The 27,198-nt window shown below is 59.2% G+C and overlaps 1 protein-coding gene across 3 annotated transcripts; it reads right to left on the reverse strand.

Moving 5' to 3' along the window:
* Positions 1-9,710: 9,710 nt before the first annotated feature.
* On the reverse strand, positions 9,711-26,591 carry TBKBP1 (TBK1 binding protein 1). Of its 3 annotated transcripts, none has more exons than XM_037493044.2 (10): positions 26,559-26,591; positions 24,401-24,660; positions 23,945-24,067; positions 23,558-23,662; positions 22,412-22,592; positions 21,701-21,876; positions 21,456-21,517; positions 13,122-13,240; positions 12,210-12,931; positions 9,711-11,256 (listed from the first exon to the last, which is right to left on the reverse strand). In XM_037493044.2, the coding sequence occupies exons 2-10, from the start codon at positions 24,623-24,625 to the stop codon at positions 11,128-11,130; spliced, it is 1,842 nt and encodes a 613-aa protein (XP_037348941.1). In that variant the 5' UTR covers positions 24,626-24,660; positions 26,559-26,591; the 3' UTR covers positions 9,711-11,127. The 3 variants fall into 3 exon arrangements, with proteins under 3 accessions (XP_037348941.1, XP_037348940.1, XP_037348939.1); XM_037493043.1 differs by lacking the exon at positions 26,559-26,591 and adding an exon at positions 25,038-25,746; XM_037493042.1 differs by lacking the exon at positions 26,559-26,591 and having other exon boundaries at positions 24,401-25,746.
* Positions 26,592-27,198: the final 607 nt, after the last annotated feature.

Genomic DNA, 27,198 nt, shown 5'->3' on the forward strand with positions numbered 1-27,198 from the left:
GGCAGGACCCACCCTGCTGTTGCCCAGGCTGGGCTCATCTCTAAGCCTGGAGGGAATCAGGAGGACCAGGCAGTTGGGATGCTTGGGAGAAGCTGGACAGTTCCAGCATTTTCTGTGGGTGGCGTGGGGCAAGGGAATAGAGATGTCTTAACATGTTTTTGCAAGAGCACCTCATCCTTTGCAATAAAGATAGCCAAACTTGGGCCTCCCTGGTGGCGCAAGGGGTTAAGTCTCAGCATTACGAAGCAATTATCAGCAGCCACTGGCACAAGTTTGATCCCCTGGCCAGGAAGCTGACCCATGTGGTGCAGCAGAACTTTCCTCTCTCGCCCGCTGCTCCCCTCAGCAGTGTATTTCAGTATATCTGCCTGTTCTGCTCCCCACTCTATCTCTGGTGAATCCTCTCAACACCCCCCTCCCCCCTACACCTCTGGCCTGTACCCCAGCTCTTATATGCAAAAATAAATAAAATACATCTTAAAAAAAAAAAAGCCAAACTCCTATAGTCCACTTTTCCTCCACGTTGTGCAGCACTGCAATGAGGGGCAGGACCTCCTCCCTCGGCGCTTCCTACCACAGGTACACAGAAGGAGGACATCAGAAGAGGGGCCAAGAGGGATTTTCTAGGGAGAACCTGAGTTCTCTCTTCCTCACTCCGGGGGTCCAGGTCAGGAACTGTCCAGACCTGTCCTGCTCCAGATGACACCGACTGGGCACAAGGGGTGGGCTTCTCCCATCCGTACTGTCCCTGCCTGGAAGACCACCACTGGGAGTTAGCCAGAGAGGGGAGCAGGCTATCTCCAGGTCACACAGCCTCCCGGGGCAGGGGTGTCTCCTGATCCCAGCTCCCTTGAGAATTGGAGTTGGGAGAGGCAGGTTGAAAGAGGCTCTTTGGGGGATCCAGTGTCCTCATCCTCAGCCCCTCCCTCCTCCATGCTGTTAGTGAGGCAGGCCAGGGGTACTGTCACCCCACCTTGGTGACCTCCCACATCCTGGACCCACGGACGTGCTGGACGTGTGGTGGCCCTACTCTCAGGGAGCTTAGGCCCCAGCAAAAACCTCCAAAAGAAACCACTTTTCGGCCTCCCTGGTGGCGCAAGGGGTGAAGCACAGCACTGTGAAGCTGCCCGCAGCCTCTGCAGCCGAGTTCAATTCCCTGGCTGGCCAGGGAGCAACCCACATGGTGCTGCAGACCTCTCCTGAGGTCTCCTCTGCTACTCCCCTCAGTAGCGTATTTCAGTAGATCTGCCTGTTCTGCTCCCCACTCTAGCTCTTGTGAATCCTCTCACCCCCAGCCCCTCTGATCTATACTCCAATTCTTGCATGCATAATTAAATCTTTAAAAAAAAAAAAAAAGAGGGCCTCCCTGGTGGTGCAGGTGGCTGAGCGCTGTGCTGTGGAGCTGTCCATGGCCTCTGCAGTGTGGGTTCGATCCCAGCCGGCCAGGGAGATACCCACATGGCGCGGCAGACCTCTCCTATCTCGACAGCTGCTCCCCTCAGCAGTGAGTTTCAGTCAGTCTGCCTGTTCTGTTCCCCCTGTCTCTGGTGAATCCTCTCACCCTCCCGCACATCTGGCCTGTACCCCGGTTCTTGTATAAATAAATAAATAAATAAATAAATAAATAAATAAATAAATAAATAAATAAATCTTTAAAAAAAAAGAAAAGAAAGAAACCACTTTCCTTTCCTACCTTTCCCTCTGACTCCTCTGAAAATTTGGGGGGGGCTAATAAATAGGAGGGGCTTCTAACCCCCTTAGTCATCCTAGGAAGTCAAGCTGAAGAGCAGTGACTGATATTCATCCAACCACAGCCAATTTTGTGGTTTCAGTTGTTTTCAGTGGCAGAGCCAGGGGCCCGGGGCAGAGGAGTGGGCCGGCTCCCAGACCCCCAGCATGCGAGACTCTGGCAGAGCAGGATGGGGCACCCAACACGGCCAGCCTGGCAGCACTCAGCCCAAGCTCAGGAAGGCAGGCACTGCTCCCGCCTCATGGTTTCACAGAGTCACGGGTAACCAACAGGACCTACAGGTCCCCGTGCCCCCATGGCCCCACATGGCATTCCTGGATAGGCCGCTGCTCCCTGGGTCCAGGGTGAGCCCTTTCTCCGCTTTTTCCTTGCCCTTTCCTTTCCCTTTCTTTCCTTCCTCCCTCTTCCTCTCTCCCGCTCCTTCCCCTCCTTCCCCGGCACAGCCAGCAGGGGTAATCCAGAAGCCACAGCAAAGGGAAACAGAGGCTGCGGGAAGTCCCCCCCAACTAGTTAGCAGGCCCCACACCCAAACCTCAATCCTGCTCCTTCCCCGGCGCCTCCCTCCCGGGCGAGCAGGGTGAAGGCAGGACAGCGAGAAGGAGCACTCCCCGCAGGGCAGTCAGGAGCTCCAGGAACAGAGAAGCCAAGAGGAAACAGCGAGAAGGAAATGGGAGTCACCTGGTCCACTCCCTTCAGCCTTTTCAGTGGAAGTGGGGAGGCGCCCGGGAGTGAGGCCGTCCCTGAAGCACAGTCAGAGCAGGCTCTCCCTCCTCCCCCACTGTCTCCAGGGGCACGTGCTCTCCCCTCGCAGCTTCATGTTGACCGGACTCCTTGTCCGGATAACCAGGGAGGGGCTCGAGAGGCAGGAATGGGCAGGGGCGAGAAGGCAGACGCAGGGCCTCAGTGCCCTGCACAGACAGGGTTAGCGTTTTTCTGGGGCCACGTAGCATCTCCTTGTCCCCTTCCTCCTGGAAGCCCACCTGCGTTAGTCATGGGCCCGTCACATCCCACCCTGGTGGCTGTGGCCGTGGCAGGGAGAAGGAAGGAGCAGAGCGAGAGACTAGCTGGAGCTCACAGTCCTGCCTGGCAGGGAGGATGAGGGAAGCGAGAGGCCAAGACCAGGTGGGAGAAGCTAGGGCAGGGGAGGCCACCGCGGGGGAGAAGCTCCCTCATGAGTCACGGGTGCCCCGCTGCAGCCTTCCAGGGGGATGTCCATCCACAGATAAGATTTGTCATGTGATTTCTGCACAGGATAACAGGGCGGTGGGCTGGAGCCAGGCTGATATGGGCCTCTCCCCAGTGCTTAGTGGCGGCACAGCGGCGGAGCAGGTTGTGAAGCCTTTATTATCAGCACCGCTAGGAGCATGTGGGCCTCCACAGGCATTGGGGTGGACTCTTCCCAGGAGGTCGTGTGTGAATACAGAGCAGCGCGTGCCTCTGTCCCTGCGGCACCTGGGGCACCCCTGGGTGTCACCGTGTTCCTGGCTGTGTGAGGCTGTGCCTGCTGGGGAAGTGGGTGTCAGCAGTTGGTGTCCCCGGGAGCCTGGTCAGGGCAGAAGGTGCGTGTGTGCATAACCGAGATTGATAATCTGGGGCTAAGCGTGGTTGGATGAGTTTGGAGGACGGTGGCGAGAAGACCCATGTGCGCCCGCTTGGGCAGGGCCCGAGAGCAGAGACACACAAACCCCTGAGTTCTGGGACTGAGGGGTGTGGGGAAGGCTTTCTCCCTGTGCCAAGCCTCCATCTTGGTCCCTCCTGTGTCCTCAGGCTTAAACACCTGCCAGTCTGCGAGGGAATGGGATGCCAAGGCAGGTGAGGGGCTCTCTGATCCCCAGGTGAGTTCTGTGTGTGCGCTGGGCACACCAGAAAGACCAGCAGCAGGGGGCACTGTCCTCTTCCCTGCCCCTCACCCATTCTTCTGGGTGAACTATCTCTTTCACACCATCTCCTAGTCCTCCCCCTCACCTCCCATCCACTTTGCTTTTGCTGGTGGGGGGCTGGGGGCTGACAGTTCAGCGCCTGCAACACCCACAAGGTCAAGGGCCCCAGGGAGGGGAGAGACGTGATTGCCATTCCACCACCTCCATCCACCTACTCACCTGCAGGCCCAAAGCCTGGGCTGGGTGTCCCTCTGGAACAGGGGGCTCTGACTGGAAAGACATGGGCTCCCCGCATTTCCTACCCATCTGCTGACCCCCTCCAGCTCCTCTTTCTCAGGGAAGTTGTCTGGGACATGACCCGACCCGTTTCTCCCTGCCAAGAAGTCCTGTTGGGCCCTGGTTCCAGGCACGGGAGGAAGAACCAGCCTCCCCTCCACCACAGCTGCTTCCCTCCCTCCTGCCCTCCCGGGTCCACAGGCCAGATGAAGGAACACGTGATGCTGAGGCAGTGGGAGAGAGGGACTGAGATGAGAGACAGGCTTTCTCACCTGTGGCCTCTAACTCAATTCCCACACTCATGGTCTGGTTTGGGGCCTGCCTTCTGACTCTGCACCCACCCTCACCCTCCTCCCCGAAACCTCAGACTCCCGCCACCTGCAGTGGGTCACTGTGCTGGGCCCAACGTCAGCTCCCACTCCCCAGCCCTCGAGGCGGGAAGGATCCCGTGAGGGAGACATCCAGGGAACCGGATCCCTCCATCCACCTTGGACGTGGGCCCCAGTGTCTCCCAGGAAGTTCCCCCTACAGTCATGGCCGGTCCCAACTGGCTAGAAGGGGGCCTTCTTCCCACCTCAGTCAACCTTGCTCCTTCAGGTGAAGCTGGACTTACAAAGAGCCAAGTTCCAAAAACGAAAACAAAAGTCTTTGCTCATCCTCAGTGCTCTCGCACACATCCTTAACCCCTTGCCCCAGCCACCACAGAAACCCCGTAGGGCACTGGTGCCTTCAGCCCCAAATGAGTCAGGGCCCCTCAGAGGGGCTGAGCTGGGGCAGGAAGGAATTCCCCTTCAGGCCCAGCAAGGGCTCCTCTTCACGCTGACCTCTGTCCAGCCTCCTGGAGCAAACAGGACAGGCTGGACTTGGCCACCAGGAGGGGACCTCCCGGGGGTGAACAGCCGGCCTGGAAGCATCTTTTGCCCTGACCTCTTTCAACATCAGATTTCTTCCCTAAGTGTGATGCTGAAGGGAGAGGCACGCAGAGAGCCAAGTCTGGAGTTGGGGCCGCGAGCGTGCAGGCGGCTGAGCTGCCCAGGCCCTCCTGGGGAAGGGGCCACGGCGCCCCTCGACACACATTTTCACTGCAGGAAAGTAATGAAATGAAAGCACCTCCCTAGGTCTGAGGGCCCAGAGGAACCCTTCAGGGGATGCCAAGTGGCCAGCGGCAAATCTAGCCCCCGCTTTCTCTTCTCGCACTCGAGACCATGTTCCCAGTGGGGCGGGGAAGCCCTGGGGGAGGCAGGTGTTCCTGGGCCAATGAAAACGGCTGGCCCGGGAGAGCGGAGGCAGCAGGTGGTCCAGCTGACCCCTGTGAAGCTGCTCTGCTCTCCACCCTGCCCCCTGCACTGCATATATCATCTCCCTCCAAAATAGCATCTCTGGAGGGGGCGAGTGGGGGAAGTTCTCAGTTCATCGTTCACTCCTTCCCACAGTGAGTTCACAGCTCTCTCGGCTGTCTCTCGCGACCTGGTTTCCCTGCCAGGCCCTTCTGCTCTGCCTCCACCCTCACCACCACACTCTGCAGGCCCTGGGACCCTCTGGCCGAGAGAGAGCCTCCCTCTCCTCGGCGGGCCCGTCTGCCCTCTTTGGGACAGAACAGACTTCAGTGAATGCAAACCGCAAACCGAGCACCCAGCGCGTGGGGGGCGCTCTGTGCCGTAGTCACTGGGGCCGGGAGAAAACTGTCGAAATTAAATAGTCCTGCTCCTTTTCTCTACGGATGTCACCTGCGGGAGCCTGACGCCCGGGAACTCCCTGCAAGGAGAGACAGGTGGACCAGAGGCTTCCCACACAGCCGGGGTTCCCTCACTCTCCACTCCATTACCCTGGGGCCAGGGCTGGACCCTGGTCCACCGCATGTTCTTCTAGAACCTGCTCAGCTCCCCTGCTGCAGTTTGGACCATTTCTCATGCAGAACATTCTTTGAGCAGCTCCCAGGTTGGCTATGGCGGCTCAGACCCTGCCAGGGGAAATGCCCCTTTTGACAGGGAAGCTGGGCACAAGTTGAAGAGAACAACTACCCAGCCTGGCAGCTCAGGGGTCTTCACAGCTTCAAGGGGTCCCCAGGAGGAGGGTTCCCAGAAGAGGGGGGGTGCACAAGGACAGGGGCAGGGCTGGAAGTGGGAAGCCCAGATGGGGTGTCTGCCCAATCCCAGGAGGGAGGGGCGGCAGTAGATGCATTTCCCCTGGCAGGGGCCAAGTGGGGGACTGGGAAGGGGCTGACCTCCTGACCCAGCACTTTGGGTGTGTGGAGGCAAGGAAAGAAAGCCTCAAAGTACCCCCAGGGAACCACCTGCCCCCCCTTGTTATTTCTAGCTCCAATTTCTTGGTCAAGAAGGGTGTCAGTGGTAATGCAAATTAGGAGGTGCTGGCCGACACCCATCCTGTCCCCCCCCCCCCCCCGCCAGCTCTCCCCTCCCTCCCCCCATGCCCACACTATACAGCCGACTGGAACATCTGTGAGGTGCGCCTGGTACCCTTGCCCTCAGCTGAGTTGGCACAGAGGGTGGGTGAAGCTGAGATTCTCAGGGGTTTCTGACTCGCCACACGGAGATGGCCTCCAACAGATGCCCAGTTCCTCCCCTCCCAGCCCCCTCTTGCCCATGACCCTGCCAGGCCTCCTGGGTTCATTAACATCCGCATATGACAGTCGATGGCCCCAACCAGAACCTTCTCTCCAGGCTGCTGATGGGAAGCACAGACCGGAGCCTTCTCGACAGCACCCTTATGGTCCCCTGGAGATGTCAGCTCTCAAAAGGCACTCGGGCAAACGGGGCACCACTCTGAGTGCCAGGAGTTAGGGCAAGGGCAGGGGCAGGGAGCTAGAGGATGGCGCACATTTTCCCCACAAGATTTGGTCTCTGTCTGCAGAGGCCTAGTTCCATCGCTTCCCAGCCAGAAGCCCCTCGCCCTTGCCGGTCCATCCTGTGTCTGAACCCAGCTCCTCCTGCAGCAGTCAAGGCGGCTCTGTTCTTGTCCTTGCTGAGCTAGTCTGCTCCCCCCTACCCTATAAAGATGTCACAGTGCATCCCCCAACCCTCCCCGCTCTTCATTAGTCTTAATCAGCGAGGTGAGGTGTTTCTCATTAGCACGGCTGACTCACCCACACACCCCTCCCCTTTGTTAGCGATAGCTTCTCCCCAAGATACACACACACACACACACACACACACACCCCAGGAGCTTAGGGAAGGAGCTGTTGCTCTCCTCAGCTGGCCACCTGACACCGCCTGCACAGGGACCCAGGAGAGGGACAGAGGCCTCCAATTCTGGGGAAATCCTGGGGGAAGAAAGTCGGGCTGCAGGGTCCCCCAAATATGAGGCGGGGAGGCCCAAAGGTTGTTGATGTTGAAGGAGAGATGGGAGCAGAGGAGAGCAGGCGAGGTTGGGCGGGCTCAGTGGGCACCTGGGGGGTGGTCCCTGGTGGCTCGGCCCCTGCCACACGCAGCCGTGTCTGTGCTAGCCCACCCGTGTCTTCTCCAGCCCCAGCGGGGTCTTCCCTCCACTGTGATCCTGTGACGTCACCTCCTCTCACCTTTCCAGGAGTCTAGAGGTCTAGAGCCTCTCACCCTCCACTCCCAGCCCTCAGCACCCCGCATTATTCCCACAGAATAGCAAGGGAGCCCGTGTCCTATATCTGATCACAGTCCTTGGGAGAAGAGGTTGACAGGCTCCTCAGTCCCATCTCCAGCACCCTCACCCAAACGTCCTCTCCTTTGGAGGTGCTGGGAGGCAGTAAATGTAAGGCTGTGGTCCTGGGGGCCTGGGCGAGGGCACACAGATTCCCCCACCCCATTCCCTCTCAGCCCCCAGCAACTTCCACCCTGTACTGAGCCCTTTCCCAGTCCCCAGAAATCAAGGAGACCAGCTGCCAGAGACTGCACCCAATGTCCCCATGCCCCCTCAGCCTAGTGACAGGGAACTGTCCAAGTTATGGGAGACCTGGGTTCCCTCCCACCTTCAGACACGATCCAGGACCAGAAGAGGTTACCCAGTTAATGATGCTGCCTTGAGCACATTTCCACACACCCTCTGCCCCTTTTCTCAGTGAAAGGATTTCTCTCTGCACGGTGTCCCTGCACCATCCCATAGTCCACTCAAGTCCTTTAGGTGCCGTCTTCCTCCATGAAAATTAACCAAGGGGGAAAAGCACCAGGGGTACTGAGCACACATGTGCCAAAGTTTCCAGAACCTTCTTTTCCATGAAGGGAAATGACTGTCCCTTAGGAACGACTGTTCTTAGGCCTCCCTGGTGGCGCAGGGGTTAAGGGCAGCACTATCAAGCTATCAGCAGCCACTACAGGACAAGTTCGATTCCCCGGCCCGCCAGGGAGCAACCCACATGGCGCAGCAGATCTCTCCTGTCGTGCCCGCTGCTCCCCTCAGCAGTGTGTTTCAGTCAGTCTGCCTGTTCTGCTCCCCTCTCTCTCTGGTGACTCCTCTCACCACCCCACCTCTGGCCTACACCCCAGTTCTTGTATGCATAAATAAATAAATCTTAAAAAAGAAAAAAGGAATGACTGTTCTCACTTTACCTGGCACTCAGAACTTGGTGGCACATGGACTGAAGGTTGGATGGACTTTGAGAGCTCAATAGTGACTGCTAACTGCAAGAGAGGAGCAGAAGAGGCTGCGGAGTCTCCCACCAGGTCTGGAACTTGGTGCTAAATGGGGGAGGATGCCCCGGTGGCGCAGCGGTTGAGCGCTGGGTTGCAAAAAAAGCTGCCCGCAGCCTCTGCAGCGCCAGTTCGATCCCCAGCTACTCCCTGGCCACCGGAGGAGGGTCCCACATGGCGCTCAGACCTCTCCTGCCGCCCACTGCTCCCCCCAGCAGTGTACTTCGGTCCTTCTGCCTGCTCTGCTCCCCGCTCTGGCTCTGGTGAATTCTCTCACCCTCCCGCGCTTCTGACTGTACCCAGTACTTGTATAAATAAATAAATAAATCTTCAAATCCTTTAAATAAATAAATAAATAAATAAATGGGGGAGGATGCCTGCCTGGTGTCTGCTGCTAAACCTTAGGCCTTCAATGAGCTACTGCCCACACCTTTGGCTGTTATGTTCAGTCCATGTGCCACCAAGTTCTGAGTGCCAGGTAAAGTGAGAACAGTCATTCCTTTTTTTTTTTTAAGATTTATATATTTATGCATAAAGAACTGGGGTATAGGCCAGAGGTTGGGTGGTGGCTGTTATGAGAAGTCTGGGCCCAGAAGGGTCACATGGAAATGAAAGGCACCCAGAGGTGCTGAATAAGTTGCTCAGGTCTTTTTTTTTTTTTGCAGACAGAAGGCACAGCCAGGCTGGGGCAGAAGTCACGGGTTCATGACCTGGCTCTCACCTCCCTGGCTGTGGGGCTTTCAAGGCTGCTGCTGGGCCTAGAGCCCAGCCCCTCCTCTGCTCTTAGACCCATGAGGACATGGAACAAGGATGTTCCTCCCCTTTGAGGCCCCAGCCTGGTTTCTGGCATGCAGAAATCACATGATATTGAAGTAGCTGCTACTGATGGTTGAATCCCCAAGGCTTCGGAGCCTCTACCTGCCAGACCCCATGGTAGGGAAAATGCAGGGCTGGGGTGGCTGCTTTTGCACAGAAGACACGCTCTGCTGCACCACAAGTTCTATGTCAACTCCCTGTCACAAGTTATCTACCGCCACTTATGTGCCTGTGTCTGCAGAATCACCTTTGAATGGGGTGCCCCATGCATCCCCTTCTTGTTCAGTGGCCCCCTCCCAGGACTGTGCCTTCTTGAGACAGTTCCCAAGCCACCCTGCTCCCTCTCCCACCCCAGCCATGGAGGGTGCAGACTGAGTGCAGATGGAACAGGTACGTTTTATTTGGACTTTCAACTTGTTCAGAGAGCTCAGGGGCCCCCACCTCCCCTCTCTAGTTCCCCCCTTCCTCATTTCCCTTTCCAGGGGGAACACTCAAGGTACAATGCCATGTGTCTCTGGAGTCCTTGGCCCCTTCCCCGCCTGACACACCCCTCCTCTCCCCTGCACTGAGGAGGAGGAGAGGGATGTGAGAAGTGGGGGGCCTGGAAGAGTTGGATCAGAATGGTACATGCACTGACAGTAGCATCCACTGCCAGCCGCCTGGGGCTGAGACCCGGGAGAGGCTGGCAGTGGAGAGGGTTGGATTCATCGTGGGGCGGCAGGCTCTTGCCGCAGGAAGCTCCCCACCTCAGCCCTAGGGACCCCCTGGCCTCCTGCTTACCCGTCCTTCTGAGGGTATGACTCTGAGGTAGATTTCACAGAGGGAATGTGGGTCGCTGGGGGTGTAGGGAGGGGGTTAGCTCTTTTGAAGTTGATCTCCACAGCACCCTGGGCCCGTCTCAGGTTCTGGCTTGGGAGGCAGGGCTGATGACACCCACCCACTAAGAGAGGCTGAGTCGCACACAGGCTGCGGGGCGCCCGCGGTGTCAGGGCTCGTGTGGGGTAAGGGCGGAGGGGAGGATCTGCCTTAACAAGCTGAGACTCGTGCCAAGGGCTCCAGGAGGAGGGCCGGGGGCCTGGAAGGTTGGCACGGAGAGTCCCCTGACCTGAGGGTCATGGCACCAGGCCCTCAGGGCAGCCTCCTTAGGCTGAATCTTCCCAGCCCTCCAAGGTCCTCCTCTCCTCTCCCACCCACCCTACTCCCCAGGATAGGCAGAAGAGAAGAAGGTCGGCCTGCAGGGAACGACAAGAAACAAGATGCCTCCTTCCCCCAGTGGGGAGACCTACGCCACAAGGCCCGAGCTGGTCATGGATGGAAGAACTGGCATCAGTGTGCAGGGCAGGCTCTGGGACCCACAGGGAGGCGCTCCCCGGACAGAGCACAGCCTGAGAAAGATGGACATCTGGGGAGAGGCTGGGAGCTCCTGGAGTCCACAGTTACCCTCCCCCTCCCTCAGGTTCAAGCACTAAACCTGGGGCCCACCCTGTGTGAGAACAGAAAGGCAGAGGGGAGGCCAGGTGGGCATGCCCCTTCCCACCACAGCCCAGATCTCCGCCTCCCCAGCAGAAGCCAGGGAGCTGGCGAGAGCCTCAGCTGACCTCCCGGGAAGAGCCAGGGCTGAGTGGTACCTGGGCCAGGGAAGACGGCACAAACGCTGACTTGGTAGCTAGTGGAGGTATCTGGGGGTCGCAAGGGGCGGGCCCCCCACGAGATTCATGCAGCATTCAAAGTGAATGAATGGGGGTGATGGGAGAGGATGAAGAAACAGCCAGTGGGTGGGGGAGGCACCCTAGATCTTGCTGTTCTCCAGGTGGGAGTCAATGTGTTTGATGAGGGCATCATCTGGGTACCCAACAGGGAAACCCAGCTGGCAGAGGGGGCAGCTGCGGATGTCAGAGCCCACTGTCTCCATCAGCAGCTGTGGGGGGGAGAGAGGGGAGTTATTTACGGTCCCAACCCCCACGTCCCAGCCTGTCCTTTCCCAGAGCCCAGGGCAGGGAGAGCTGCAAATGCAGAAAGGGTATGGACCCCTTCTCCAGCAGCTCCTTCTTCCCCTCCCTGCCCATCTCCCACCACCCCACCAAGGCAGGGCACAGGGTCCCCAAGAGATGCGCATGCTGAGCTACGAGGGAAATCAAAACCCAGACGTGCCCCCAGAGTGTCGAAGACACAACTCCCTGATAACTTAAAGCACTGGATATTCCCAAACAGTGTACAACCCCAGATACTTTTCTCTCTGGCTCTGGACTATATTTTGGTGCTTCCAGGTGGTGAAAGTGGCTCTGACATTTAGGAAATTCATTCTAATATCAGTGAAATGATAGAGCCCTGGAACAGGGCGTTTCCAGGACAGATAGAGAAACTGAGGCCCGACGAAGGGTCCTGCAGAGCAGGCCTGTGGTGCGGCCAGCCCACAAGGAGTGGCAGACAGCGTGGCCCCCACAGCCAACACAGCAGCAGGTGCTCACCACCCAGCCAGGCACCGAGCCCGCAGTTCTAGTTTCAGGCTGGCTGTCTCCCTCTTGAGAACCCTCTAAGGCAACTGTAAAGTATAATTATCCTGCAGATGAAACTGAGGATCAGCGAGGGTAAGTGGCTTGTCCGAGGTGCCCAGCTACCAAGTGGTGGCCTGCAGGATCCCAAGCCAAGGCCGGTAACAAAGGCACTGCACCAGCTTTAACAATGGTGGGGGGGACTCAGCTCCCGCCCACAGAAGGCACACACGGGAGAGAGGGGGTGACCCTGCGCTACACCCCAGGGAAGCGCAGTAAGGAGGCTCAACGGAGGGAGCCCCGCCCACCGGGCTGCAGGACCCGCGGGGGTGCCCAGAGCGGGCGCGGGGCCGGGCTGTCCACGGGGCGCCCCACTCACGTTGATGGACGGCCAGGACTGCGCGTGCTCCGCGTGGGCGTAGGCGGAGGCGGAGGGCGACTCGGGGATGGGGAAGCCGGCGCAGAAGGAGGCGCAGCGGATGGTGCCCGCCTCGGGGCTGGGCGGGCTGGCGGGCACGGCCCACTCCTCGTCCTCCGACGGCTGCTTCTCGAAGCGCAGCCGGAGGCCCTCGAAGGCACGCCGCGGGCTGAGGGGCCGGCCAGGCCCGTAGAGCTCCCCGCCGTAGGCCCGCGGCTTGGGGAGCGTGGCGGCCTCGGCCTGCAGCCAGGCCGGGGAGGCGCCCGCGTAGCCCGCGCCCTCGGCCATCTCGGAGTAGCTGCGGCGGCCCTGGAAGCCGGCCTTCGCGTGCTGGCTGGGCGGCTTGGCGTAGGCGCGCTCGGCCAGCGGCCTCTCCCCGGGCGGCAGGGCCGGGGGCGGCCGGGGCTGCGGGGCCGGGCAGGCGGGCGGCCCCGGGGAGCAGCGGCGCTGCGGGCTGGGGGACGGGCACGGCGGCGGCCCCGGCGAGCGGCGCTGCGGGACGGGGGACGCGCAGGAGGGCGAGGCCGGCGAGCGGCGCTGCTGGGGCGAAGGGCACGGGGGGCCGGGAGAGCGGCGCTGGGGGGCCGGGGACTGGCACGGGGGCGCCGCTCGGGCCGGCGGGGACGGGGAGGGGCACTGGGGGGCCGGGGAGGGGCGCTGCGGCAGCGGTGAGTGCCTCTGGCCTGGAAGAGAGGCGGGGCGGGGCGGGGCAGGGGGGGGAGAGGGGGCGTCAGAACTGGGGACCCCGGGGCTTGCCGAGACCCACTCTCCTCCGGACCCCAGTGAGAAAGGCGCCAGGAAGGGACCCCGGAGGGCGGCCCCTGGCCCCAGGTAGTTGCCACTACCACCCCGCCGCCCCCAGCCCCGTCTCACCGCCGCCCAGGGCCTGCTCCTGCAGCAGAGTCCTCAAGATCCGCCCCTGCAGGGAACTCAGCTCGCGAAGGCGCCCCAGCTCCTCGGTCAGCTCCGTGTAAGCCAGCGCCAAATTCACCCTGAAGAACACCCACGACCCCAAAGTCAGGGCTTGACCCCAGTCTGCCCTGATCCTGAGGTCAGAGGGCAGGGCGTGGGGAACATTAGATAGAAGTAGGGCTACTGGCACCGCTGTGGAGGATGCCCCAGTATCTGGCCCACAAGTCCCCTGCAGGCCCTCCTACTCCAACTGCAGATACCCTCTTGGCCTTCACCGTCCACCTCAAACGCCACCTCCTCCAGGGCGCCTCCCTCTCCTCCCTGTGAAACTTACCGGAGGCTAGGGCAGTGGCTGATTATGGGCTGGGGCTGGGGAGTCTTGTGATTCCAAGGGGATCCCTGAATCTATGTGTTCATGGTGCGTCCTGAACCCATCTCATACAGTTACATGTGGGATGCTTTGCTAATCCGTGCAGAAGCTAGGGTGGCCAATGAAACATGGACTCATCAAAAAACTGCACCGAGGGCCTCCCCGGTGGCGCAAGGGGTTAAACACAGCACTATGAAGCACTCCACAGCCTCTGCAGTGTGAGTTCAATCCCTGGCCAGCCAGGGAGCTACCCACATGGCACAGCAGACCTCTCCTGACTCACCCACTGCTCCCCTCAGCAGTGTATTTCAGTCACTCTGCCTGTTCTGTTCCCCACTCTGTCTCTGGTGAATCCTCTCACCCCTCCCCGCCCAACACACACCTCTGGCCTGTACCCCAGTTCTTGTATGCATAAATAAATAAATATTTAAAAAAAAACTGCACTAAATCCCTAGTACCTTTGGTCACTGAATTTCCTCCAAGAGCGCATACAAAAGCGTAAATACAACCTGTGTGTTGAGGGCACGAGGCCCATGAAAAGACCGGGGACCAAGCTGTGTAGTTTAGGAAGCGCCCCATCCAAATGTGAAGACACTGCCTCCTGGTTTGGCAGAGGTGTCAACTGATAAACCTGAACCCAAGTCCGCTGGGTTCAAGTCCACTGCTCTTGCTTCGATCTCAAAAGCTGCCCGGAAGCTCCTTCCAGCTTTTGCCCCTTGTGTCTATCTCTGTGAACGGCAGCTGTGCACCGCACACCTTGAGGGCGCGCCACTCACAAAAGCGGCTGTTCCGTAACGCCACTGGGAGGGACACAGAGGTGGTCATTCCTTCTCTGTGTTTATTTTCCAGTGCCTGCTCCAGGGTCTGAGGCCCAGTAGATGTTCAGGCAGTGAATAATGAAACAGCTTCTCTACCCATTTTTCTTTCTTCTTCCCTTACTTCCTCCCCACTTCCTGCTTCAGCCTCCTAGACAGGCACCCTCATAAAGCTGGAACAGACCGAACGCAGCAAAGACGTCCCCCACTTCCTTTATTCTTCCTTTCTCTTTGGGCCATTCTGACCCAGAGCCACGGATGTTATCGCTCCTCAGCACTGCCCCCCGCTGTTGCCCTTCCAGACCATACATGTGGCTCTCCCATGGCCTTGGGTCATGGCCTTCATCTCTGCTCTGGGTCTGGACAGAACCTGGGAGGCAAGGATTTGGGTTTCCTCAGAGTTTCCTCCTCCACAGTTCCAGAAGGGACTCCAGATCTATGGAAGCTGGAGCTGGAGGGACGTGGGAGACAGAGGCTAAGCTGCCTCAGATGATATGACAGAGAGGCCCTGAGCCCCAGTTGCTGTAGGGCCCAGAGCAGGATGAGAGGTTGAGGGGAGGGTGTCCAGGCCCTAAGGGCCTGGTCCCCATCCCATGGTATTGGACATGTGGAATGTGGAAGGGTATATATGTGGATGGCAGGGAGTGAAGGTATGGGGTTGGGCTGAATATGAGGAATGGTGTGTGAATATGTGTGTGTGTGTGTGTGTGTGTGTGTGTGTGTGTGTGTGTGGCCCCAGAGGAGAGGAGGGGAAGTAGTGAGGTTAGGGCTTCAGAGGGCAGGAAAAGCCGAGGTGTAGAGGGTAGATACTGCCTGAGCTCCGCTCTTGCTCACTGGCTGGCCCTCTCTTACTGATCCTCGGGCAGAGCTGGGCTGGGCGGTGGGGGAGACAAGGCCCTTCCCACAACAAAACCATGGTTAACCCATTTGGACCAAAGGCAGTTACTGCAAACAGGTGGGAACTCTGGAGGGAGGGTGCTCACTCCCCACACTGGTGGAAGGAGTCCTTTCGGGAACTCTTGTTGAGACTCTGCAGCCCTTATGCTTGCTGTGCCCTGTGTTCCCCCACCTCATCTCAAGCGCCTGCGGGGAGAAATGGCATCTCCCCCTTGGACTGGGAGTTCTAGTCTGCATATCCCATGTTAAGTTGGGGATTCCCCAAGGGAAAGCTCCTCCTTCAGACCAGGGCAATCTGGAGGAGCCATGTCTTCCCCATCAGACTGGGGCTTTCGGAAGGTAGTGCAGCACCTCCGCAGTGGGGCCGGAGGGGCCTCTGGGCAGGACAGGAGGGACCATCCTCCCCTGATCAAGCAGTCTGATTCTCTTCCCAGCGCCTTCCTTGCTGAATCTCAGGTGACGCATACACTCCGCTGCAGAAATCTCACCTGCCACATCAGTTCCCAGGTCCCATCTCTCCTCTCCCCTGCCTGCCTTCCTCTCCTTGTCAGGAGCTATCCCAGTTTCTACTGCCAAGCTTCTGGCACCTCTCACAGTAAAACAGACAGGGAAGCAGGAAATGGAAGGAAGACAGCCCAGCACAGAATGCCCAGCGTAGACCCAGGAGCCGGGGACAAGCAGGTCTGTCCTGCTAGAAGGCAGACAGTCCTACAAAGACCTCTCAGCCCCTAGGGAAGGGGCTGGGGCCTGAAGACCCCATGCTGATGGCCCTTAAGGACCTCCCCGTCATCAAGCCACCTCAAGATGCACAGGCCCAGGCTGCAAAATACGCTAGAGACCTGAATGACTCACATTAGGAAACACACTGCCAATTCAGTGGAAAAAAATCTCAACTTGACAACACAATCAAGAATTGCACACGTGCACCTAAATACACACTCCATTTCCTGGCTTCCTGACCCACACCTGAGCGCTATTTTCCACCATCACGACTGTTTGGGAAGGATGGGTCGGGTGAACGGCAGCAGGTGGTTACATTTGTGTGCTTCCTTATTGCTTAAATGATGGGGGAAATTCTGAGTCTCTCAGAACCTGGGGAGGGACCCAGGGAGAAAAGAATCATGGCTCATGTATATGAGCACCTATGGCCCAGGATTCGTGCTAAGAACTTTACTTCATCTTCACACCAACCCTACCATGATGCTGCCACTATAATTATCCCCATTTTACAGATGAAATGACTGAGCCACACAGGGGTTAAGACACTGGACCAAAGTCACAAAGCCTAGCAATTAGTGGAGCCGCTCGAATGGAAGCTCTGGACTTCTGGACTCCAAAGTCTAGGCTACTGACCACTATGCTGTAAACCGCCTTCCAAAAAGATCAGGAATGAGGAGTGGGGAGGTTGGAAGGCAGAAGACAGGAAAGACCAGGAGGAAGAAGTTGGGGACCTGGGGAAGGGGCCTGGGAGCCCTGCCTAGAAGAGGAGAGAAAGGTGCTAGACACACGTGGAAGTGGAAGAGCAGAGCTGTGAAGAGCTGGCTCCAGGTCACGGAGCAGCGGTGGCACAGAGCAGGGATCAAACTTGATCTTGGCACCTCAACCTGCTGAGCTGGCACCTTCGCAGGAGCCAAAGTGCAAATGGCAGAGCTGGCACTGCTAATCTTTCCGTCCTGCATCGATTTATCTTTTCACTCATTCTTTCCACGAATAACTCAGGGATCTCAAAAATTCATCTGGAGATAATCACCTTCATTGTTATTGACACAGCAACTAAAGCAGAGATGACAAGGGTTAGAGACCCATGTGTCCTCCACTGGCAAAGGCCTCTTTCTGCTCCAAAACAGCTGGGAGGCATGTGGGTTTCCAAGGACAGTGTCTTCTCCAGGGAAGTTCACTGGCGTCCCGAGTTGCAGTGGAGCTGGGCGGAGGATGCATGGGGTGGGAATTCAGGCCAGTGTGGGGTCAAGGGATTAGAACTGGGGATGGCCTTGAGGTCAGCTGAGCTCAGGAGTCAGATCAGGGCTGGGGTAAGAGTCATGGATGGACCAGTTTTGAGGTTAGGATGGGGGTCAGGATTAGAGCTGGTCACGTGGTCAGAATCACTGGGCTGAATCAGAAGGGGGAGGAAACAGAACCCCAGCATTCCTAGCCCTTGCATCCCTTAACAGCCCCCTGCCACCTCACCCCTGGGAGGAAATCAGGGACCAAATTTTCCACCACCCACAGGCACACCCAGCACCAGCCTTCCCTCCCGACCCTGGGGAGGGACCGCAGGCACCGGCGTGGAGCAGAGCGGACTTGAGGTTGCGGGTCAGGGTGGGAGGGGGGAGGAGGAAGTCAGTGTGCAGCAACCCAGCGCTCCACCACTTCCTCTCAGACGCCTTAAGCCCCTTCACTCTCCTCGACCAGCTATGACTTGCGGTCCCCAGAGCCCAGCTCTTCGTGGCAGCCCCTGCCACGCTTCCAGCACAACCAGATGTTCACTGTGTCTAGAAAGCCTCCCGAGGCCGCAGGAGCAGGGCTCACAGTGAGGCCGTGACACCCCATTCTCCAGGGACCGTCCTGGTTCACACCAGCTGCCCCCGCATAATTATTAATAGTGCCCCCTTTCACTTTCAAAAGTGATCGAGTTTGGTCAACAAATCACCTGGTGGGCCCTCATCTCAGGGCCTCCTACCTGAGGAAGAGCCTGAAAGAGAAAAACACAGCAGAGGTGCTGCTGCCCCACCGCTCGGGACTTGGCGGTATTTGCACTTGAACTTCTCTAGCTACTTCTCTGCACCGCAGTTTGCTAAGCTGTAAAAGGAAATAATTCCTTAATCACATGCTTCGTGAGAATTCAATAAGGTGCAGGTGCACCTCACCTAGGAGACAGGTGGAGAAGGGGGAAGCCAGTTTGGGTGCTTTTTTGGAGCCACAGGCACAGGCCCAGGGACTGATTTAAGAGCATGGGAGGAGGGGCAGCTCAGGCAAGGGTGCATGGGGCAGCCACTCCGCGCTGCTGGCAAAGCCCAGCAACCCCTCAGACTGCAATTAGGAGGGAGCAATGACCCTCAACTAATTGGGGAGCCCCCAAAGCTGCAAGGTCTCAGGGGTTAATTCCTGTGAGCACTGGGTGCCCAGGCTGAAGGAGACTTGAAAGAAAGGAAGTCGAGAGGGCGAGAGGGCGAGAAGCGTGAAGGGGGGTGGGGGGGATCCTGGGCTCACTGGTTCTGGGGTGTTGAGGCTAGGCTCAGGGTACATGGGGGTCTCCGACTTCCGTCCTGACCCACCCCACACTGCCCTTGACCTCTGTGCAGAGTTTCCATCCTCTCTCTCTGAGTTCACACTTCTCCCCCACCACTAACCGCAGCCCACGCAGAGGCTTGTGGGTGGAGAGAGGGCTGTTGGGGTGGGGGGGCTGGGCGGAAGAGCCCAGGCTGCAACACTGAGCCCCCCACGTCGGGAAAAAAGAAGCCTATAGTTTTCCTCCTCATCACTCTTACTGTACCCCTGTCTTTTCACTGGGCCCCCTCACTGATGGACCACTCACGGATGAGTCCCTTCCCTTCCTGGGCCCTCTGTCCCCCCTCATTGCACCCCCTGGCCTCGCAAAGCCCTCAACCCCCTCATAGAGGCCCCCTCCAGAATTTACCCTTTACTTTCCACCACACCCTCAAAAAGACCGCACTCAAGAGCCCTGTGACTTTGGGCTAGTCCCAGTGGGGAGGGGGCTGTGGATTCTGCACCTCCCACCCTGGCTGGGACCCTCCTGGGGTCCCAGGGATCTTTACCTCCCTGTACAACCTCAGAAGCAAGTGGGATCCACTCCTGCATCCCCCCATTATTGTCTTTGGCCCCTGAGTGACCCAGAGCAGCTCTTCCTCTGGGGGACTTGTGGCCATCAGGTGCTCTTGTCCAGAGGTCAGACCTGGGTGGTGGCAGTCTGGTCTGGCCCCAGGGCCCCATTTCAGAGGAACGTTGATGACCAGTTTGTAGGCTGGGGGCAGGGATGGGAGGGATGGGAAACCTTGAAGCCAGGGCTACCTCCCAGGCCTGCCCCCTCAGCACAGACGGGACCAATGGAGGAATATTAATAGAGGCAGGAACTATATAAGAAAGGATATTTTAACCACCAGAACTCCTGAATTCTCGAAATAAAACTGGCTGTCCCGGAGACGTCTGACTGAGATGGGGAGCTCAGAACAGTCCACGCAGGAGCGAGCTTCTGTCTCCCCCTCTTCAGCTCACACATGTCCTGGGTCTTCCTCATCCCGATTACACCCCTCATGGATAACTCACAGCCTTCCTCTCCAGGGGGAGCCCGCAGGGAAAATCCCGCTAGCCCAGGAGTCAGGAGGGGTGGAAGGAGAGGAGGGGTTGGTAGAGGCAGTGCACTAACAGCAGGTGAGGGGTGCCCAGGTGGAGGGGAGTGAGAGGGGAGGGAGCACTCAGTGGTGACCGATTACCAAAAGGAGCTGAGTTTATAAGAAAATAAAACTACCAAAAAGGAGCTGAGTTTATAAGAAAATAAAACTACCGGGGGAGTGGGGACTTCCTTTGAGAATTAACTCTTGCCAGGCTGGGGCGATCCAGAGATGCCTGGCCTGAAGGAAGCATCAGGCCCCAGAGGCCTGGAGGTAGAGCCCCAACCACTGGACAGACCCCGGCTCCAGCTGGCCCCTGAGCAGAGCCCAGCTCCCACTGGCCAAAGGGACGGGTGGGACGGGCGCCTTGGGCTGGGAAGAGAAACCGGCTGTTCTGGTGAAAAGAACCAATACGATGAGCTGATCTCCAAAAGCACCTAATAGGAGGGGCTGTCACTGGCTCGTGTGCCGTCTACCGCTCCTTCTCTGACCTCCGCCTCTGTCATCTTCCTCCCATGTCCCTTAGTAATGACTGACCTCTGAGCCCATTAGGGAAACCAGGGGCCAGAGAGCAAAGACCAGGAAGGCTCCCTAGGATTTCAAGTCTGGCTGCTCGGACTCTAGCCCTACCACAAAAGTCTTCTCCGGAGACAACCCATCCAGGGAGCCTTCTGGTCTTCAAAGCAGGGCGTTGGACTCATAAAGGGGACTATGGTGTGATTTTGGGGCAAGCTAGGATTCTAGAACTTGTATGTATGTGTGTGTGTGAGAGAGAGTGTGTGTTGCAGGTTTGGGCACATGGGCTAGGATGTGCCCAGCCACAAGCTAGGGCGGACCCTCTCCACAGCGGGCCCCAACACCCTGAACAGCCTAGCTGTGGGGTCCCACCCAATAGCCCCATGAACTGAGTTCTCACCCCCCAGCTGTCACAGCTCCACCCAGGTCCTCACACCAGCATATGGAGAGAGATGAGGGGTATCCCTAACTGGCCAAAAGCTAGCAGGAAGGTGAGGAGTCATCTACTGGGAGAAGGACCCCTAGGGTCTCATGCTGTGTGATGAAAAGTTAGCTCCTGACTTCTCTGAGCCTTGGTCTTCCCCTCCACTGAAAGTAGGGAGTCTGTGCCTCAGGACTCACTTCAGGGGACAGAGCTTAGACGGAAGGAGGTTTGTGCTCTATTTCTCAGAAAGTGGAAGAGGATGAGTTGGGTGCGAATGTGAAAGGCACCAGGCTCACTGCTGCTAGGCTGCCACTCACCCTTTCCCTTGCTGCCCAGTCCTCCCCAGAGTCTCCCCACACTGACACTCCCCATTGACATAGCTCCTCCTTACTTCCTGCTGCCCCTCTTTCCTGGCAGGACTCCAAGGGACACCCCAGCAGAGTATGTGCCCGCTGCTGTATGACTGCAAGGAAGCCTCTCCTCTTCCAACCCTCAGCCTTCTCTCTCCTGACAGGAGGCACAACAAAGCCTGAAAGAGACCATCTCCTTTGCCCTCACTGGGGAGGGAGGAGGAACCCCACTGGCAAGGCCTTATTTCTTGGATAGAAAACTGGGCTCCAGAAAGGCCCCACAATTCACCAAGGACACAGGACGTAGCAGCAAAGATTCTGAGGAAGTTTCTCTAGATCCCTGAGACTCGAGAAGAAGTGGGCCACAGGGAAGCAAAGGGAAGGTACCAGAGCCGCACCCCCTTCCTGTGAAGGATGCAGGGCCACACAAGAAACAGCAAACACCTCACCCCTGACAGCTTGGCAGTGAGGTCACCCAAACAACACAAAGGGGGAGAAGTGAAGCAAAGGGGACCTGGGAGGTGCCCCCTGAAAGGAAAAGGTTAAGAGGGAGAGAATTACAGAGGTGACTTACTGATCATCCCCAACTCTTTTCACCCATGCCATGTCCCTCTCCGACTGATTGGAGGCCAGATCCTAAGGAGAAGAGAGAGAGAGCAGATGCCAACCTTCCTTTGCCCAGATGCCCCTCCTCTGCCATTCCCATTCAGTGACTAAGTCCTGGACCCCTAAAGGCAGCTTCCAGCAGCCCCCAAATCTCCACAGAGCTCTAGAGGTGCCAGAAGAAGGACCCAGGGCCCAGTACTCCTGACCATTTACCTGGGCCCGCGTCTCCTGTAGCTGTTTCAGCTCACCCTGCAGCCGCTCGCACTCAGCCTGGAGCTGTTCCTCCCGAAGTTGGGCCCCCCGGGCCTCTCCCTGGGCAGCCTCCAGAGCCTCCTCCAGCCGCCTGCGCTCCAGCTCACTCACACTCGGTGTGGGGCCTGGCCAGCCCGCTGGCAGGGAAGAGGGCAATATCAGGTTGGGTCCGCCAATTTCCAGATCAGCACAAAGTGAACCAGGTGAGGGCTTCAAGAGAGACAGAGAGCCCGGAATGAGAGATACCTCTACTGAGGGCACTGAGGAAGGAGCTTCCTTTTTCTAATCTTCCTGGAGCCCAGGGGAAAAAATAAGATGATTGGTTGTAGGCCTTCCCTGGCCAGACTCAAGTCTCCAAACATTCTTAGGGGCCTCCACTTCTCACAACCTTGGACAGGCAGGGGGACTCAGTGTGGGGGTGCCCTCTGCCGGCCCAAGCCTGAATTGCACAGGGGTAGCCTGGGAATGAGGTGAAGAGGGAGCTAGTGAGAGAAGGTGGGACAATAGTGGATGAGGGGAGGAAACAGTAAGGCGGGCTGGGGTAATTATGGGAGAAATTTAAGACATGATGGAGTGTTGACTGGGTCCGAGAAGCTGGAAGTGCCCAGTGGTATTGAAATGGGGTGAGGTTTGGGGACTTTGGGTAGAGAAATCAAGAGTCACAGATCTCACCGTGACTCAGGCCAGATCCCCCTCTCATTGCCAAGTAGTGCAGGTCCAGATCAGTACAGGGTGTGGCAGGGGCAGGTGGGGGGCTCAGGCTGGGGAAGGCTGCATCCCGGAGGCCTTGTTGCTGCTGCAGCTGCTGCTCCAAACCACAGATCTGCCGCAGGTGGGTCTCCACCAGGGCCCGCTGCAGGGGAGACAAAGGGTGAGGGTCTGCACAGGACCAGGTTGCCACTGTGGGCCTGCTGAACCCTGGGCATCCCCCTGTCTGGATCATTCTTTCCCATCCCGCCCCCCGCCCCTCACCAGAGCAGCGTCTCGGGTCACACATCCCAGCTCCACTCTCCAAGTGGCCCTGAGTGTGAGGTCTCCCTCCCAGCAACTGCAATGCAGATGTTTCTGGCTATTGCCCCTTGCAAGGTGAGAGTTAATGCCTCTTCCCTATCACTAACACACAGGGACACTCACAAACACGCTCAGCCCCCTGTCCAGACACTGCCACCCCTCAGGAGCATCATAAGATCCATTTGTATATGTGACTTAACCACTTCATACGCCTCATCTATGGCACAGGGATAACCACACCTCCCTCCTAGGGCTGTCATGAGGATTAAAATGAGTAAATAGAGGTGAAGAGATAAGAACAGTGCCTGACACATAGTAAGTGCCACATTTATGATTACCAAGGCAAAGCATTTTTACACAAATGCCCCTTTGCCCTACAACAACTCAGCAAGGCTATTTGCTCCACTTTTCAGATAAGGGACAGAGGCTTAGTGACTTGACCCAGGTCACAGCCAGAACTCGGCGGAGACAATGTCTCCTGATTCTGATGCCGGCCACCAACTCACATGCATGGCCACCCCCAGACTCAGCGTCACACACCAAGACCCACCCAGCAACCAGGTGACCTCCGCCCTCACCTACAGACTTCCAAGTGCAGTGCTTTAGGCACAGGGTCGCCCTGGGTCGACAACATCCCACAGGATCACTCACATAGTCATCTCTCGTCACTGCATGACCAGATGTGAACACACAACCTGCATGACACACACAGTCCCCCAATACAAGTCCACTCACCGACACACAGAGGGTCACACTATCACACAGGTAGAATCACACCCCCAGCACCTCCAGCTCCCTGGGCCTCACCATCTCCCCCAGCTCTGTTTCCAGGTCGCTCTTCTCCACACAGAGTTTCTCATAAGCCTGGATCATCTCCCCGAGCTGCTCTTCTTGCTCCTTATTCTTCTGCAACTGAATGGGGTGCAAGGGGATGGGGTTTACTCCACAGTCACTTGGGGGCTAAGCAGCTCCCTCTGCCTCCCACCCCCACTCCCAGCACCCAAAGGAGCAGCAAAAGCAACTGCAGTCACGTCTCAGGAGGACCACAGCCATCCCAGATCGAGTGGACAAAAAGACAGGAGTGTGTGCGGTGGGGGGGGGGGGCGCTGTTAAAAATGGGGGGGGATCAAAAATAGATTGGAACAAGGAGCTCAGGGAGCATGGCCTGGGCTGGAAGGCTTGATAGGGGCTCACCTCATGCTGGAACTGGTTGAGGCGCTGCTGCAGGCTGACCTTCTCCACCTCCAGCAGGGAGCCATCCTTGATTTCATACAGGGAGAAGCCATGCTCCTCTCCAAAGTCATTGATCAACGGGTACTGTAGGGGGAGGGGGCAGGCCCTCCTCAGGAAAGCTCCCTGCTGAGCTTCAGCCTTACTGTCTTCCCCCACTCTCCTGCAGGATCTGTGCTTCCCAGTTCCCATGGGTATCTCCCACCAACCAGATGTCTTTGGGATCCAAGGTCCCATCACTGTAAAGTGGATCCCTTCCACTCCCTTCCTATAGGGCCACATCCCTCACGCAGGTCATTCACGTTCCCAAAAGTCTGACCCCTCTTTGGGTCCCTGGGATCGCTACTGGCTGTCAAATTTCTGCCATACCCCCCAACACACTCACACAGACCCGTCATCTCGTCATCTTGAGGTTCTGACCTTGATCTCATAGACTTTGAGGCGTCTGCGCAGGGTGGCGTTCTCCCTCTCCAGGCCCCCCAGCCGCTCCTTAATGTCACCATAGGCTGTGATGAGGGCAAAGTGGGAGGCAGAGCACATGTCCCCCCCCAGCGAGGGATCTTCTGGGGCGTCCAGCCACACCTCGCTGGGCCCCAGGGCCTCCTGGGTCAGGATGCTGATGTCATCTTCAAACATGGACTCCATGGCAAAGGCCTGGGCCACGGACCCCCCTGGGCCTCCTGGGAGAGCAGGAGCGATGGTGGGGAGGCCAGCCTGGAGCTCAATCCTGACACCTCCCTTCCCTGCACCCTCACATGCAGCCCGGAAGCTCACTGCCCGGCTCCCACAGGCCCCTCTCAGATTACTAAACCCCATCATCTCTGCTGCCTTTAGGGAAGGGGCCGAGACTAGGTGAGGACTGGAGAGTGGGGGTGACAAGTAGGAAAAAGTGAGCCAGGCCCGAAACCGGGAGAGGCTCCTTCCAGAACCCAGGAGGACCTGTGGACAGGAGAGGACTGTCTTCCCAGCACTGGTGGCCCGGAGGGGCCTTGCCTTGGCTCACTCCTCAGCCACTTTTCCACTCACCCCCCATCCCAAGCCCTACTTCCCCCAATACCTCTCTGCTAGGCTCCTCATCTCAGGCCTCTGGCCCCCCAGCTCTTCCCTAAAGAAGGCCCAGAGCTTCTGGGAGGGTCAGCCCCACTCTGTCAGCACAGCACATCCTCTGAGGCCCCCGCCCAACTTCCCAACTTCCTCCTGCAGGATCCCAGAGTTCAGGAAGAGGAAGTGCCTCCCCAGCGCACAAAGGGCTGTGGCAACCCTCCAGGCCCCCTACACCCCCTGACCTGGGACCTACAGGAAGTCCTTGGCTCGGTGTCAGAGGGAGCACAGAAGGGAAGGGGCTGGGGCTCAGCGGGAGGCCACCAGAGAAAAGCCAGCCCGGCCCGGTGTGTCTGCACACAGGGAAATGGGGAGCCCTGGGAGGGGGCAGGAATGACTCAGGGCTCCCGAAGGAGTAGGCGAGGGGAGGGGGTGCGTGTGTACTTCTGGCCCTGTTTATGAATGTGTGTCTGCGGCTGCCGCGTGTGGGGTGTGTGTCTGTGAATGAGTGTAGGTGTGCCACAGTCAATGAGTGCCTCTGCGGGGCTGCGACAGGGCCCGGGGGCTGGAGTTGGGAAGTGGCCCGAGGCCCTGTGTTTGTGTGTGCGCGCGTGTGTGCACGCGTGCGTGAGCGTGTGGGAAGGGTGGGCACGTTCGGGGCCGAGTGTCACGTGAGGCACTATGGGAATGTCCGAGGTGTGTGCGCGCGCGGGAGCGTGTGTGCGCTCCGGAGAGGGGGCTCGGCGCGCGGCGCGAGTTGAGACAGTGGGGTGTGCCGCCCGCCCCGGCCCCGCGCGCGGGCCCGCGGGGGAGGGCGCAGGCCCCGCTCCCGGATGGGCCCCCCGGCAGCCCCCTGCGCCCGCCCCGCTAAGCGCCGGGGCGGCGAGTGTGTCCGGGTCCGAGTAAAGAGCGTGTGCGCGTGTTTGTAGGGCCGGCCCCACCTTTAACCGTTTCCTCCCCGGGCCCAAGCCCCCCATCCAACTCCGCTCGCCAGCGCTCCCCGCGCGCGCGCCCCGGACCCCCGTCCGCCACCTCGGACCCAGCCCCACCAGCGGGGGCTCCTGTCCCCGGGCCCCCGGCCAGGGCGCTGCCTTCCCCTGCATTCTCCCCACGGCCCAGCGGCTCCGGGGAGCCGGGCAAGGCGCGTGGGGAGGGGGTGCCTGGTCGGCCCGGGGCCCCTTCTGCGGCCCCTTTAAGAGCCGCCCTTTAAACCCCATTAGCTCGGCCGACAGAAATTGTCGCCCCTCCCCTCTCGGGGGCCGAGACCACGCAGCCCCCTCCCCCACCGCCGCGCGCCCCGCGCCCCCCGGCCGCCGGCCCCGGGCCGGGAAGGGGCTCTGGAGGCGGCGCGGCCTGAGGCGCGCGGGAGAGGGGGCAAGGGGGGAATTCGGGCGGCCGGCGCCGGACCCTCCCCTGCCGGCCACCCCGGGCCGGCCGCGGGCCGCCTCCCGCCCCCTCCTCCCGGCCCCCCGCGACCCCGGGGGCCCGCCCCGGGCGCCGCTCCCCTCCCCCGCCCCCGCCCCAGCCGGGGACTCACGGCTGCTGCCGGCTCCTGCTCGCGGTCGCGGCTGGCCCCCTCCGCCTCTCCCTCCCGGCCGGGCACCGGCGCCCCCACCCCCCTGGCACCGCGCTCCGCTCGCGCCCTGTCGCCGCCGCCGGGTCTCTCCCCACCCCCCTCCCCTGCCCCCTCCCTCCCTCCCGCCCGCCCCGCTCCTCCTCCGCCGCCGCCTCCTCCCGGCCGCTCCGGGCCTCTCCGGCCGGGCGGGCGCCCCGGACCCCGCGGCCGCCGCCACCACGTGGCGAGGGGCGGGCGGCCCCCGCGGCGCCACCGGCCTGGCGGCGCGCCCGACGCCCACCGGCTCCCCGCGGCGCCCGCCGGCTCGCGCCCCCGCCCCCGCCTCCCGGGCGCAGGGCGGCGGGTGCCGGGGCGTCTGCGGACAGGGCGAGGGCTCGGGTGGCGCTTGAGTTTTTGGTTTGGGCTGAATATTTGGGGGTGGGGGTGGTACGGCTGGCCATTTGGAATTTTTTGGTCTTTGCTCTTCTGAGAAGGAAAATATTAGACCGACTCGTCTTGGCTCTGGGGGGAAGGAGCCTTGCTCTGGAAATTAACGCAAAGGGGCCGGTCGGGGAGATGGGAGTTAGATCAGCAACTTCTTCTTCGGAAGTGAGAGTGAACG

The sequence above is a fragment of the Talpa occidentalis genome, unplaced genomic scaffold (genome assembly GCF_014898055.3).
Source record: "Talpa occidentalis isolate TD23 unplaced genomic scaffold, MPIMG_talOcc4v2.1 talOcc4.7, whole genome shotgun sequence".
Taxonomy (NCBI): Eukaryota; Metazoa; Chordata; class Mammalia; order Eulipotyphla; family Talpidae; genus Talpa; species Talpa occidentalis.

Excerpts from the sequence above, each read along its gene's own strand:
- TBKBP1 (XM_037493042.1), bottom strand. The coding sequence starts at position 24,799 with ATGATGGGGTTTAGTAATCTGAGAGGGGCCTGTGGGAGCCGGGCAGTG. Across the intron at positions 22,593-23,557 it reads AAACAGAGCTGGGGGAGATG|CGGGCCCTGGTGGAGACCCA; the intron begins GTGAGGCCCAGG and ends TCTCCCCTGCAG. Across the intron at positions 13,241-21,455 it reads AAAAGAGTTGGGGATGATCA|GGTGAATTTGGCGCTGGCTT; the intron begins GTAAGTCACCTC and ends GGTGTTCTTCAG.